This window comes from Danio aesculapii, chromosome 16, assembly GCF_903798145.1.
Source record: "Danio aesculapii chromosome 16, fDanAes4.1, whole genome shotgun sequence".
NCBI lineage: Eukaryota > Metazoa > Chordata > Actinopteri > Cypriniformes > Danionidae > Danio > Danio aesculapii.
The window spans coordinates 22,153,430-22,169,800 of NC_079450.1; the positions used below are offsets into that span (position 1 = coordinate 22,153,430).

General features: G+C 36.6%; 1 protein-coding gene across 2 annotated transcripts in view; it reads left to right on the top strand.

Moving 5' to 3' along the window:
* Positions 1-16,064, top strand: part of LOC130242768 (transcription factor HIVEP3) — a 119,030-nt gene extending 102,966 nt beyond the window's left edge. For both annotated transcript variants that reach the window (XM_056474670.1, XM_056474671.1), the window contains 5 exons: positions 90-235; positions 6,889-7,064; positions 7,157-7,252; positions 12,242-12,846; positions 14,415-16,064. In XM_056474670.1, the coding sequence (XP_056330645.1) occupies positions 90-235; positions 6,889-7,064; positions 7,157-7,252; positions 12,242-12,846; positions 14,415-15,113 (1,722 nt within the window). In that variant the 3' untranslated portion in view covers positions 15,114-16,064. The remainder of the gene's footprint in view (positions 1-89; positions 236-6,888; positions 7,065-7,156; positions 7,253-12,241; positions 12,847-14,414) is intronic.
* Positions 16,065-16,371: the final 307 nt, after the last annotated feature.

The window sequence follows — 16,371 nt, forward strand, 5'->3', positions numbered from 1 at the left end:
TGCCTAAATGTGGATATCTGTCATGTGTTTTGTAAGTTGTGTAAATGTATTACAGTGTTGGTAAATTAGCCTCTCTGTCTGGAGTGTAGGTACATGCCTCACCACCCAGCACCCCCGTCAAAGTAAAAGAGGAACCACCAAGTGAAAGAAGGGACAAAGATAAGGAGAGTGCTGAAGACATGCCAGCTACCTCGACACAAAGTGAGGCAGTACGTGTTTGCATTTTTGAGGGCGGGTGAGTAAATTCAAATATAAGTTATTTTGAATCTGTAGCTTAGCAAGCTAAAAAGTTAGCTGCACAATAAAAAGTCCAATTATAACAGCACATTTTGTCACTGTACTCTGGTACTCATTGGAAGAAGTAGCTTGTGATTTGGAAATTCACTATTTAAAAATAGTTGGACAAGTATCATGCTACTGAAAGTTATTAGCATTGTTACGTTTACGTAATGATATTGCATATGTTATACAAAATTGGCCTAAAGTATTTTATTTCATGGCATTTATATAGCGTAAACATTTTGTCATGTTAACAAGTACTAATAGAGCAATTTATTTATGATCTTCCTCGCAAAGAAAGTGATTACCACTCACCTTTGTTTTCTGTTTGTTTTTTACTATCTGAGTGACAAAGAGATGGTAGTACAGGTGAAACTATGAACCATTAGGGACTTCATTTATCCTGCCTTGTTCAGTTGTCTGCAGAATTCACACATTGCTCAAAGGTATGGATTTGGATGGGGTGTAGAGAGAGAGAGACTGCCGATAGTTAGTAGCTCTGCAGATTTCTTTTTGAAGTCTGCTGCTCATTAGTGTTTTGCCAACTATATATACATAGCACAGTTAAAGAGTAAAACAAAATTTTCACCTTGAAAGACTGGAAAAACTACTGAAATTTCAGCATGGAAATTTACTGTGAGAAAATGATTTGTTGTTTTTTTAGGAACACAATTTCTTAGCAACAATTGGCGCTCTTTAGAACTTAAGGAGTAAGACCATTTTCACACTTTGTTATTCTAAAATGGATTAAAATGGTGGCAATGTAAGGAATTTTTTGGTTGTTATATATGGTTTAAACATATTTTTTGTAATAGAGACAACTGATTTGCATTGAAAACCTATAGGTCACCTTCAGTGAATTTCAAGTCTTTAAGCTTAAAGTTAAACTTGCAATGATATCTTAATTTGATTTTGTATGTGTAAAATTATTGATTCATAATATCCAAAACAAAATGCATTCATAATCTCACCTCACATATTCTGAATTAATTTGGACCAGAATAATTCCCATTTTATATCAAATATTTTTTGACAAAAACCATATTGTGTTTGATCAGCAATAATGCGAGATGTGCGTCAACAATTTGACATTGATATGCCACCCATAATGTTGTGTGCATTGCAATATTTTAAGCAAAACAGTGCTATTACTCTGCTAATTAAACCTCCAAACTTTGCTCTTATGTCGAGAGTTTGAGCATGCGAAACGTACGCCGCTGCAAAAAGGGGCGGGATTAAACAAGATAATTAGACATTTTAAAAATGCAAGCAATTGGTCCATATTCAACTTATTGTACCGAGAGGTCATGTTTTGATCTTCGATTGTGTTATGCATGATGTGATTTTGCATCTCAGAGTTCATCTGCTTACGTTTTTAAAATCTTGAATCTTCTCTGGGCAAATTACAGTTGCAACACTCATCAGACACTCCTATATAAATTCTCCTTCAGTGAAGGATTTCCTGTGCTGTGCGATTAGCTGAGCTACCTCATAACTAGCCAGTGTAGAATTTTCTTGCACTTTATTAGCACGAAAAAACTGCTGTTGTTGAGCTGATAGGGCAGCTGCTAATTGTTTTACTTCATGATCTCGTTCAGCACCAGTGTAGGAGCTGAAGGCCTGATGTTTTGTTTCATAATGTCTTTTAATATTATATTCCTTCATAACTGCAACTGATTCCTGGCAAATTAAACAGACACGTATTCCGCTGACCTCTGTGAAGACCTCTTTGCCCCAACGTGACTGAAATTTCCTGCACTCACTGTTGATTTTCCTTTTTCTTGGTTGTGCCGTGGCTCGCCAAAACGTGATTATCAATTATGTTTCCTTCAGTTTGGTCGGTTCGTTTTACGTCATAACAGGAACTGCTGCCTAAATGAAGGCATGTCATAGCGACACCCGGTGGTTATTTATTGAATTACGTTCATTTTTGTATAGCGGGCCAGATTCTATCAATATTTATAAAAAGCGTCGCTGGCCACCACAAAACTGATTGCGGGCCGCAGATGGCCCACGGGCCGTAGTTTGGACACCCCTGCTCTAAGGACTTATTATGTGGTCTCTGTCGCCATCTTGTGGCAGAACGTCAACCGTCATTTTCTTTTAGTCTGCTCAGACAGGCTGATGGCGGCCGATGCACTGAATCTCCGAAATTATAAATATTTTAAAATAGGCACTATCCTTATAAATAAACTGCATAGTCTAAATCTAAACAACTATATTCCAGACTAAAAAGCCTCATAACTACATTATGTTGTCCAACAGCTGCAATATTTGTCAAACTGTAGAGTGTCCTCTGCTTGTCGCTGTCTGTGGGCGGAGCAATACACAAGGGTAAAAGGTTAAGAGGCTGTACGAGTGCTGTTGTTTGCAGAATATTGCATGGCTATCAGCCAATCAGATTCAAAAACCAGACAGAACTGTTGTATAAACTTTGTTGTCCAAACCCTGTGTATATATTCAATCAATAACAAAAGGGAGTGAGATATTGGGAATTAATGATATTTACAATTTCAGTTTCAAGTTTCTGATGTATGGCGATATAGATAATATTACCAAAAAATATATAATAATAACACCTATACACTTCCTACATTTTAATGTAAATTCTACTAAGAAAGATTAATAGTCATGAGTGTGTGATCAATGGCGATAATCAACAATTATGATTTTTGTCATAATCATGCATCCATGCGTTGTAAAAGATGGTTAGAAAAACCTTTTTTAGTAAAAAAAGAATTAAAGGGCCTGCAGATTGATGGATGAATGGATAATAAAAAGGAGAGATAGTCAAGCTGACCTGTAAACATCAAAAGCTCTGGCTTCATTAGCAGGGTCTCTTGCATTCATCTGCTTATGCAGGGCTCTCAATGTGCTCGAGTGCTTAAACTGCAGCAACAACTCACCACAGCCTGCATTTTTATCCCTGCTTCCTTTGTCTCTCTTTCTCTCTCTCTCTCTCTCTCTCTGCCTTTATTTTGCTCGTACTCTTCTTCCGCCTTCCGCACACCCACGCGCTCCCTAATCACATCAGACTGTCTCGCGCACACACTCCATTTCGTCTCCAAAACTTCTCACATCCATCAGCACCCTTTTGTCTTTGTACCTCTCATAACAATATATATCGTTTGCTTTCTTCATCATAAGTAGAACGCAGTGTTACTGCAGGACAGTCGAAGATAGACGTGTGTGTGTGTGTGTGTGTGTGTGTGTGTGTGTGTGTGTGTGTGTGTGTGTGTGTGTGTGTGTGTGTGTGTGTGTGTGTGTGTGTGTGTGTATGTAGTCAATGTCCCCTTTTAAAGACACCTTTCTAAAAATAGTCGACAGGTGTTTTTTGTGTAATAAAAGACTTCAATGTTGTTCCTCTGATTGCATTTGCAGTATTATGAATGAATTCTGGCTCCCACAAAATGGAGTGTATTAGATTTGTTTTTTCCTTGAGGAAACAGATGTGTAGAGAATCTGTTTTTTTCTCCACTTCATCCATTTTACACCTGTAATGAAAGCATACAAACAGCTTTCAAAATGCATATGCTGTCTTTTCAAAAGCATCCCGTTATCCATCTGCCATATCAAATCAATAGAATAATGCAACTAGGCATTATTAATACAATTATACATTAATATATTATCTCAAATTACTGCAGAATTACCTTATAAGCTTGTTGATTGCCACATCCAGATTTGGAACAGCAAACATTATAATACACTGTAAACACTCACCGGCCACTTTATTAGGTACACCTTACTAGTACCGCCTTTTGCCTTTAGAACTGCCTTAATCCTTCGTGGCATAGATTCAGCAAGGTACTGGAAATATTTCTCAGATTTTGGTCCATATTGACATGACAGCATCACACAGTTGCTGCAGATTTGTCGGCTGCACATCTATGATGTGAATCTCCCGTTCCACCACATCTTAAAGGTGCTCTATTGGATTGAGATCTGGTGACTGTGGAGGCCATTTGAGTACAGTGAACTCATTGTCATGTTCAAGAAACCAGTCTGAGGTGATTTGCACTTTATGACATGGTGTGTTATCCTGCTGAAAGAAGCCATCAGAAGATGGGTACACTGTGGTCATAAAGGGATGGACATGGTCAGCATAAATACTCAGGTAAGCTGTGGTGTTGACACGATGCTCAGTTGGTACTAATGGGCCCAAAGTGTGAAAAGAACACATACCCCACACCATTACACCACCACCAGCAGCAGCCTGAACTGTTTATACAAGGCAGGATGGATCCATGCTTTCATGTTGTTGATGCCAAATTCTGACCCTACCCTCCGAATATCGCAGCAGAAATCAAGACTCATCAGACCAGGCAACGTTTTTCCAATCTTTTATTGTCCAATTTTGGTGAGCCTGTGTGAATTGTAGTCTCAGTTTCCTCTTCTTAGCTGACAGGAATGGCAACCAGTGTGGTTTTCTGCTGCTGTAGCCCATCCACCTTGAGTTTGGACGTGTTGTGCATTCAGAGATGTTCCTCTGCATACCTCGATTGTAACGAGTGGTGATTTGAGCTACTGTTGCCTTTCTAACAGCTCGAACCAGTCTAACCATTCTCTTCTGACCTCTGGCATCAACAAGGCATTTGTGACTACAGAACTGCCGCTCACTGGATATTTTCTCTTTTTCGGATCATTCTCTGTAAACTCAGAGATGGTTGTGCGTGAAAATCCCAGTAGATCAGCAATTTCTGAAATACTCAGACCAGCCCGTCTGGCACCAACAACCGTGCCACGTTTAAAGTCACTTAAATCATCTTTCTTCCCCATTCTGATGCACGGTTTGAAGTGCAGCAGATCGTCTTGACCATGTCTACATGCCTAAATGCATTGAGTTGCTGCCATGTGACTGGCTGATTAGAAATTTGCATTAACGAGCAGTTGGACAGGTGCATATGGTCATAGTTTACTGTATATTAGATGTCTTTAACTACTATGTACTTATATACAGTTTTAGATACAGTGTTTTTTGTGTGTGATTATGTTTTATTGCAAACAAAATTCCGTTGTTATTTAGGTGTGATAAGTGTGTGCTCAGAGAAGATTTTAGTGGTATAGGTTGTGTTGGTTAAGTGGTAAAGGTTTGGTACATGGTCTAATCTAGTGTACATGTTTTACAGATGGATTTGTTATTCAAAATATTGTAATATTTATGACAATTATTTAATTACATTGTAAATATAAATGAAAAAAATCAGCTTTTGTAGTCAATGTAGTACGTGTATTTGATAGTGAATGCCATTTAGTTGTCTTATATCACCCTGAAAAGGTGGATTTTTCAATACTCACTCAGAAATTTGCAGATGTAATACAATGTTATACCAAATAATTAAATGCAGTTGAAGTCAGAATTATTAGCCCCCCTTTGAATAATTGTTTTTATATATTTCCCAAATGATGTTTAACAGAGCAAGGAAATTTTCACAGTATGTCTGATAATATTTTTTTCTTCTGGAGAAAGTCTTATTTGTTTTATTTTGGCTAGAATAAAAGCTGTTTTCAATTTTTTAAAAGCCATTTTATGGTCAAAATTATTAGCCCCTTTAAGCTTTTTTTTTTTTGATAGTCTACAGAACAAACCATCGTTGTACAATAACTTAACTTATTACCTTTACCTGCTTAGTTAACCCAATTAACCTAGTTAAGCCTTTAAATGTCACTTAAAGCTGTATAGAAGTGTCTAAAAAAATATGTAGTAAAATATTATTTACTGTCATCATGGCAAAGATCAAATAAATCAGTTATTAGAAATGAGTTATTAAAACTATTATGTTTAGAAATGTGTTGAAAAATTCCTCTCTCCGTTAAACAGAAATTGGGAGAAAAAAAAATCAACGGGGTTAATAATTCTGACTTCAACTGTAGTATATTACCATTATATAATGTTTCTAATTATATTCGGTTATTAAACTCATTTCATATTAAATTATTAATTATGCATAAATACATGTATAGAAGTTTGTTTCACAATGCTGACTGACTAGAACTGCAGTTTTCCACTTAAGTTATCGCCCTATTGTATTCAATACATTAATGAGCCTAGCAACAAGACAAAACTGAAACAATATTACAAAATTAAACTATGTACTATTATTAATTAGCCAGTTTACTTTGTCTGTGGAATAGTAAGCATTTTCTACCTGAATAAAACATGCCTTTCTTTGGTTTTGTTTCCTTCTTTCTAGTTTGAAAGCAACTTTATTCATTCCTAATTGTTTAAGAAATCTGTAGGACTAATACAACAAAAATTTTATCTATGTATTATATACAGTATGGGGATCTTCAGTTAATGCTTTTTAAAAAGCTTATGGATTTTATTGGCCAGTTTTAGCGCTCTGTCCTTAGGTGGAATTGTCTCGCCAGCAAAAACACCTACTTTTGAGCCAAAGTGTGGATTCTTTGAGACTATCTGCGTAGTGACAAGTGCTGAAAATATATATATATACCCAGAGCTCTTATAATGATAGATACAGTGTTTGGAGAGTTCATATGAGGGTCCTGCCAAAGTGAAGATCTTTATATTATTTTTCTTCACGAATGTGATAACCTTATGGATTATTTTTATATGAACATCTCTATCTGTCTTTCTTACCTGAACAGGTATAAGTCAAACGAGGATTACGTGTATGTTCGTGGACGGGGAAGAGGGAAGTATGTGTGTGGTGAGTGTGGCATTCGCTGTAAGAAGCCCAGCATGTTAAAAAAGCACATTCGCACTCATACAGATCTGCGTCCGTATGTCTGCAAGTACTGCAACTTCGCCTTTAAAACCAAAGGTAGGCATTTATTCAAACTGATCCTACACTTGTCTGTTTAAATGCTGTCGATTCTGTATTGTGTTGATGTTGAGAGTTTCTTTTCCTCCAAGGGAACCTTACTAAACACATGAAGTCTAAGGCCCACGGTAAGAAATGCCTGGAGATGGGAGCATCCGAGTCCTCTGAGCTGGACACTGAGGAAGCAGGTAATGTTGACAATAAGATTGTATGTACAGTTGTCAAAATTATTAGCCATCCTGTGATTTATTTTTTTTCTTTTTCAAATATTTCCCAAATTCTGTTTAACATAGCAAGGAATTTTAACAATATTCTCTATAACATTTTGTTCTTCCAGAGAAAGTGTTTTTTATTTCGGCTAGAATAAAAGCAGTTTTTATTTTCTTTAAAGGGCCATGAGCCCAATCCCCCCAAACCCCCCACCCCACCCCCCCCCCCCCCCACCCCCCCCACCCCCCTTTCAGTTCAAGTCTATCATAGAATTTTTTACAAAAATGTTCCGAGATGGGAGAAAAGAAAGGCGTTTGTCAGTTGGCTCACCAGCTCAAGATAAAAAATTTAAAATATCTGATACAAAATGTGAGGAGACGCATGATTTTATAATTTTAAAGTTAAAAGAAATAAACAATAAGTAATTGAATGCCATGAGTCTTCATTCCATTAAACAGAAATTGGGGCAAAAATATAAAGGGGGGCTAATAATTCAGGAGGGCTAATAATTTTGTATGTGGTTTGAATGATGATATGTAACTGCAATTTGATATGATGAAATTTGATGCATCTTCCATGCAGTTGAGGAATTATTGTAAACAGGGCCTAAAATGAACATTTTTACATCTGTTGCAAAAAGTCTTTTTTTCTGTAGATATTTGTTTAATATTTCTTTAAAAATAGGGAAGCACGTTGTTGTTGTTGTTGTTGTTGTTGTTGTTGTTAATAATAATAATAATAATTATTATTATTATTATTATCAAAGCATTTAAGAAACATTGTTATCTACATTGCATAACTACATCAGTACCATATATAGTATAGTTTATCATAATAATTTAAATAAATACATATTTTTTATATTCATTTTAATATAAAACTGTTATTTCAAAATATAATTTCAGAACATAATATTAATCTAATAATAATAATTAAAAAAAAAAAAATAATAATAATAATAAAACAAGTAGCAAGATGCCACTATAATACTATTAAACTGGAAAATGTTTTATTATCATTTTAATCTATGTGACCAAATATATTATAAACTCCGCAAAAGGGCTGCACAATATTTTGCTTAAGCTTAGATATTGCAATGTGTGCATCTGCAATTGTAGGATCTGCAATGTTGAGTTTATATGTTGGGATTAGAGTTGATCAGCAGCTACAGTTCAGAACCTGATATTTGTGGAGTCACTTTAGAGACTGACCAAAAGTGAAAGTTAACCAAGAGTGAAAGTTTATCATCGTCATGTGTTTTAAGACCTGCGACTGTGAGGGCATTTCAATCAATTTCAAGTTTCATTTCAAGTTTAAAGCATGCAGCAGAGGCACAATAAAAGTTTTAATCTTTTAATAAAGATTTATTTCATTAAATTAGTCATACAATGAAGTCTGTAAAGAATATTATTTTTACATTTGATTTAATTTTTGTACCTAAATATTAGGTATGTCCAGATCCAATCACATGATTGGAAATCGGGCCTGATTACTCTCAGACTCAACATGAAAAGGACGTTACTTCCCGATCAGGACTCGAATATATATTTATATATATTTTTAACACATCTATAGTTATGCGGTAGCACAGAGTTAGACCTTTTTCTTGACTTCACACAGAAACAGCAACGCGTGCGGCATGACATCACTGTGTTGTATTGGTTAAATGCCGGCAAAGTAGAACACGGAAGCAGCTTGAAGCGAAAAGGTTTGGAGGTATTATAAAGTTGACAACATTGCCATAGCAAACTGTGAAATATGTAAACTTGTTGAGTAGAGGTGCTATTTGTTTTAATATTAGATTTTTCTTTTACATTTACTGTTGTACTAAAGTCCAAAAGTGAAAAATTTATGTTATTTATTATTTGATTGTTCAAGCTACCTTACAGAGGTTGAGTTGTTGAACAGAGTTGTTGAATGTTAAAATAAGGTGAAATTAAATACAAAATAAATATCTGGATCTGTTTCTTTGCTCTTCTTTATTCTTTTTTTTTATATTATATGAGTATCGGATCGGGTTTCGGTATTGGTAGATACTCAAAATCAAATGAGTCTGACTCGAACTCGAGGGCAAAAAACCTAATTGAGACATCCATACTAAATACTGTCAGGGTCCTCCAGAAAACCAAGCACTGTGAATTTCACATTAATCTGTTCTGTTGTATACATCTAATCTTGTAATTTGTTTGTTATATTTTATGCATGATTAAGTCTAAATTAATAAATCATTTCCAAATAGAGCTATGCAAGTTATTTGGTCAAATTGTATTCATATCGCAATACATATCACAGAAAAACTAAATGTCGCAATGTCATATTTTTCTAATATTCAGCATTTTTATTTTGCACTTTCATATGTATGGCATGATCATATACAGTTGAAGTCAGAATTATTAGCCCCCTGAATTATTAGCCCCCCTGTTTATTTTTTTCCCCCAATTTCTGTTTAAAGGAGAGCAGATTTTTTCAACACATTTCTAAACATAATACTTTTAATAACTCATCTCTAATAGCTGATAATTTTGTCTTTGTCATGATGACAGTTAATAATATTTGACTAGATATTTTTCAAGACACTTCTACAAATTAAAAAAATTAAAAACTGCTTTTATTCTAGCCGAAATTAAACAAATACCACTTTCTACAGAATAAAAAATATTATCAGGCATACTGTGAAAATTTCCTTGCTCTGTTAAGCATCATTTAGAAAATATTTAAAAACGGAAAAAAAAAATCAAAGAGGGCTAATAATTCTGATTTCAACTGTATATGCATGCATAGTTTGATGTATTACAATGCATAAAAATGAAGCACATGTACTGTACATGATACTTCACAGTGCAGTATACACCCCTTAAACTGCTCTTTTCTTTTGTCAACAGCTTTATTCAAGAATTTGTTCTTTCACATCGATGTTATTTTAGCATGTTTGATTTATTGGTGCAAAAGCGATGTCAACCTTGCAGTTTGCTTTTAGATTTGAAGGTGAAAGTCTAATGAAAATAGTTTGCCATGTAGAGAAGCACGACCGACCTTCAGTTCACTGAATTTATATAAAGCCAGAACTGAAAACTGCCTTTCTCCCTCTATCTTTCTGTCTGTCTTTGACTCTCTCTTATGTTGTCTTTTCTTCACTTTTCTCATTCTCAGTCCATGTTCCAAGGACATTTCATTCAGCAACTGTCCATTCACTAGATTTAAAATGTAGTTAATGAATGAAGCAGAGCTCGAAAACAGATTTTAATTATTTATTTTTTGCATTACAGTGTTATATATAGATTTTTCAGAAGTAATACATCATTTCCAGCAGTTTAAGCAACAAAAGAGCAGGGTGTCCGCAGGGTCTTAATAAGTCTTAAAAAGTCTTAAATTAAATTCTTAAATCATTTTAAACAGGTTTAATTTTCCTATATGCAAGTAAAGCCATGCAATCCGCTGACACCCAATTACCAATAATCCATCTCAAAACTTTTATTTATATTTAAGTTTTTTATTGCAAAGAGATTCACGACAGCTGCATTTTTACAGCAAATTCTCCAAATAAACTCCCTGATCAGGGAAAGAAAACTAAAGCAACACATCCCTTTACATGATCTTTTATTAATAGAAAAACTATTTACAGAAGTAACAAATCCTTAGTGTTTAGCCCTGTGTAAGTCTAAATTGAAAAAAATATATAGCTTAAATGGGTTAATAATATTGACCTTAAAATGTTGTTGTTGTTTTTTTATTAAAAACTGCTTTTATTCTAGCCGAAATAAAACAAATAATACTTTCTCCAGAAGAAAAAATATTATTAGACAAACTGTGAAAATTTCCTTACTCTGTAAAACATCATTTGGGAAATATTTGAAAAAGCAAAAAAAAAATTCAAAAGGGGGCTAATAATTCTGACTTCAACTGTATATATCTTCTGCAAGGGAAGGCTTCCATTCATGAAACTCACCTTAGTCACTCTCATTAGAGTCATAACTCTATTATTAATAATTTTTTTAATCAATTTCAGTTAATAAATGCACATTTCAGAAGCGGTACATTTTACGGCAGGCGTGCGCCTCCCGGCACAACACCGGTATTTAACCACTAGCATCTCTGCAACAAAGTGATGTCATGCCACACACATTGCTGTTTCTGTGTGAAGTCAAGAAAGAGGTCTAACACTGTGCCACAGCGTTACTATAGATGTGTTTAAAAAATAATGAGAATATATTAATATACATATAGATTCATGTCCTGATTGGGGGTAACGTCCAATTCCAATCGAGTCTGAAATCGCAATTGGGCCTGATTGGGCCCTGATCGAATCTGAACATCCCTACTGGTAACACTGTACCAGAAGCACTATCCTTTGGATAAGACATTAAACTGAGATCCTGACATCCCATGGGATTCTAATACATCCCCATTAATGCATATCTTTCTCTATGTTTTCCGCTTTGCAGTGAATGCTAAACATCAGTAGATCCCTCTGACATAATTGTAAAGCGATATACAAGTGCTTCACATTTTCTGTTAGATCCGGTCTCCCTTTTGGTTCAGTTTTCTTTTATTCATTTTCTTTTCGGCTTAGTCCCTTTATTAAAATGGGGTCACCACAGCGGAATAAACTGCCAACTTATTCAGCATATGTTTTACACAGCGGATGCTCTTCCAGCTGCAACCCATCACTGGGAAATACCCATGCACACACATACACTACGGACAATTTTAGCTTACCCAATTGACCTATAACACATGTCTTTGGACTGTCGGGGAAACCGGAGCACTTGGAGCACCCCAAGCGAACACAGGGAGAACATGCAAACTCCACACAGAAACACCAACTGACCCAGTCGATGCTCAAACCAGTGACCTTGCTGTGAGGTGATCGTGCTACCCACTGCGCCACCATGCAGCCCTGGTTCAGTTTTGAATTAGCATATTTATTTCTTTGTTATATAATGAACATATCATTTTCTGTCCACTAGGGGGCAGTGATGAGAGAGTGTGCGAGTCAGAAGACCACCAGTTCTCTGATGTTGAAGATTCTGAAGTAGAAGATGATGAAGATGAAGAAGAAGACTTCTCTTCCCACGATGAGCCATCTTCAGCCTGCTCCACTGATACCCGTCAGTCAACAGGTGACCTTTCTGAAAGTGGCCACGGCTCACAGACTGAGCCCTCTGACCCTACAGCAAGAGAGGAATACTCCTCACCTCATAGGCCTTGGCCTGGCATACGAGCCATGTCTCCAGGAGGCAAGAGGGCGTCATTCTCTCGAAAGGGCTGGGAGGTTTCCCCGAGGAACTTCTCCCCAAGCAGCGAGGGCTCTCCTCTTAGAAGCCTGTCTCCAAGGCTTGAATTGTCCTCACCCAGTCGTCATCTCTCTCCATCCCCAGAGAGAGGCCCGTCACCCATCAGAGCCCTGTCTCCTCTCAGACCTCTCTCTCCTCTGAGACCCGTGTCACCCGCTAGATATAGGAGTGCCAGAGCTCTATCCTCTCCTACACCTTTAAAACCCCAGCATCGCCCGCACAGCTCTCCCGCAGGCCTCCACTGGGAGCCCAGCAAACCAGCTACTAACACTCAAAAGGTAGGCGGTGTAACATTTTAAATGGGTTTTGTTATGCTGGGTTTTTTACAAGATGTTATTCTTCAGAATGTTTGTATGGAAAAATACTTGACAGATGCTGCAAAAACACTGAAAAACTACACATGTAAATGAGCTGCATGTCCCTGCCCAATTCCAGCTCATATTTTGGTTTCTCTAGTAGGTAAATAGTACCTAGTAGTTAACTCCTGATATTTGGTTCTGAATGCACAGCCAAATAGTATCAGTATATTAGACCTGTGAAAACGTCTCTTGAACATGACGACAACCAGGGATGGGCGGTATTTATGATACATGTATTTTAAATGTGTATTTTAAATACAAAATAATATTTTGTAATTTGTATTTGATAGGCCTGATGAAAATTGATAATATTTTGTATCAAAATACTTTAGTGTCTTGTATTTTAAAAATATTGTAAAATACTTTGTAAGAAATCTACGTCAAGACATATAAATGCACTCTCTTATTGGTGATTTGGATGGTATTGACTTCCATTTACAGAAGAATTGAAAAAATCCTAGGGGAAAGAGTATTCTGTATAAATAATAGTAGTTTTGGATGGGTTGCTGATGCCAAATGTTTGTCGTTAAAACAAACAACATAAAAATAAGTCCTAAAGTGGCAATTCCTACAATATTTCATTGGCTGTTTTAAATGCCAGTAGTTGATCAGTAGGTCCACTGTATAGTTATTGAAGAGGAAAGATGTAAGGCTTAAGATGTCACAACATATGAAACAAATATTTAATAATCAAAAACTCCTAATACAGTTTTTACATTGAGTATTGAAGAGATCAATAGCAAAAAAAAAAAAAGATTTCTGAAAAATTCTGTGAACAAAAAATGTAAAAAAAACTCTTTATTTAACACCCTTTAAAATATTAAGAGGTTGAGTAGTCATTGTACAGAGATGATGGCAATTTTACTGGCCACATTCTCTATCAAACTTTGTTAACTTCACTAAGCCAGTTTAATGGTGAAGAGATTGATCGAATAGATCTAACTGATGCAAAATTTGCAAAGAAATGTCTTTCTCCTTTGTAAAAGTACTTTGTAGTATTTTTAAAATACAAAATACCGTATTTTATTTTGATACTTGTTAACCCGGCAACTTATCCAGCATATGTTTTACGCAGCGGATGCCCTTCCAGCTGCAACCCAACACTGGGAAACACAGTAATCATTATGATATGAATGATTAAAATAAGAAAAAGAAAAAACACAGTTGAGGCATTTGAGGGAGTTCAGCAACAGTGCTTAGTGATATAGAGAAGAACTCCTTTTAAAGTGGATGTTTTTGTAGCACCAGATCTTTCTCAATGCACATTTCATGTGAACTAACGAAAGTTGACAATTAAAAAGCAAAATAGGACCCCTTTAAATATTGATTATTGTAAATTTCATTTTGCACATTTTTGCACCAAAATGTTATTTTTGTGGATCCCAGAGTAAAACTAAATACTCAAAGTAATGTAAACTGCACATTGTAAGTCAGACAAAGGAATATGTACAACAGATTTGTTTCCAATGTCACATCTCCTCCTACAGGACAAGCCTGGTACTCGAGCAGCTCCAGATCCCTGCCTGCTTTCCCCATCCCAGCGCTTTCCTCCCAGCGAGCCTTTCCCTCCTGCTCCAGTGACTCCACGGACAGTGGACCGCATGTTTAGCCACCTTCCTTTGCACTCCCAAGATCAAGCCCGCATGCCCTATCACATGATTCCCATTGGGGGCATCCAAATGGTGCAGCTCAGACCCCCATCACGGCCCAAACTGGAACGACAGTCGTCGTCCACCCCTTCTCCCACTTCTCCCAAAGAAGACTCCCCTTTTTCTCTCGCCAGGAGGGATTATCCATGGATCTCACCTCCAGAAAGCAGTCCGCAAAGAACTAAAAGCCAAGATGAGGGAGCCAGTCAGTCTGACCGGTTTTGTCCCAGTACAAGCTCAGCCGTACCCAAACTCCCCTCTTTAAAGCAAGGTATAGGGGAGCAACGGACTGCCAAGGTCAGAAAGCAATATAGCGACTCGAGCTCCACCACAAAGACTCGCACTTTTGGTCCCGAAGCATCAAGGAAAACTGCGGCAGACAGCGATGAAGGAGCCCAGAGGATCTCGCAGGAGGAAGAAGCGAGTTTCTCAGGTGAAAGCAGACCGCTGCGTGGGACAAAAAAGCCTGTAGCGGCGCCACTCAGGGGACGTGGCTCTTTTGCAGAAGGATCTGACGCTGATCCAGATAGCACTTAAAAACCTCCGTGCACAATGGTGAAATGCTTTCTACTGCTAATACTACTATTGTTTTGTTTTTGTAATGCGCTTATTTTTTATATACACAATTTTCAATACTCTTGGTAACTTGGTAAATGTTTGTTCTGCAATATTCAAGATTGTAATATGATGCACTTTTTTTTTTCTTGGAAAAATATTTCTGTAAATCGACAGTCTGTCCCTCCTGTAATCTTTATTGACATTGCAATCTTAATATATCTATTTGAATATGTATATGTAAAAACAAAAAACCTTGTACTTGTAAAACATTAGGTATGGATATGTTTCTAAATGACCAAGATGAAAACTTCAATTGAGTAATTCCAATATTTCGTCTCTTGTCCAGTATTGCGCAAATTCTAGTGATGTGTGCCTTTTCTGTCCAGATTTACTGCTTGAAGTGTCAAAGATAAAAAGGCTGTGAATTCTTTTTATGAATATAGATTTTTATTTGAGCTGGTGTTTGAAGAAGCGGTAAGATTTTCTTTGTACGTTAAAGTAAACGAGACAGGCGTTGTGCTGTTTAATAGACAAGAGACGAAGGTTTAGGTAACGAGCCTTGCAGGGAAATTGCACTGAAGTCATATTTTTTATAATACATAAGATGAAATGATTAGATAAGTGTGTCTGTACAGATAGAAAGTCTATGGTCCATATTTATTGCCATGTGAAAATATGAAAATGTTTTGTTTACTTTGGTTTTTCAAAGGGATTTCTATTGTCGTTTTTATTATTATTCTTTACACTTTCTGTTTATAGTTGCGTTATTTTTTTTTTTTGTGACCTCAAGACTTGAAATGAAGAAACTGGACAGGCTTTCAGTGAAGTTGGTCAAGAGCCGAGGTTCTGGATGGATCAAATACCCTCCAAAATTTGTCAAAGACGTTTTGCATTTCTGAACCAATAAAGGTACACCAGGAATTACTAAAACTGCTTGTGGTGGTGTGCTGTGATTGGCGACCAGCAGATGGTGCAGTGTGTTCATTCATGCCACTTTGATTCTAGTTTTCTAGCTCTCCCACAGGGACCCGAGCAGGTGGACTGATGCGAGCTGTGTGGGAGGCATTCATGGCCTGTGCAAAACAGCTTTTATAGTTTCCGGGAGAAAAAGATTGCAGCATAGAGTCAATTATCTGGGCTTCCGCAAGAATTTCTATTCCCAAGTGAAAAAACAAAACAAAACATGCGAGTCTAAGACGTGGCAGATCATCTGTTCACTTCCGAAAGCCAGTTTGTT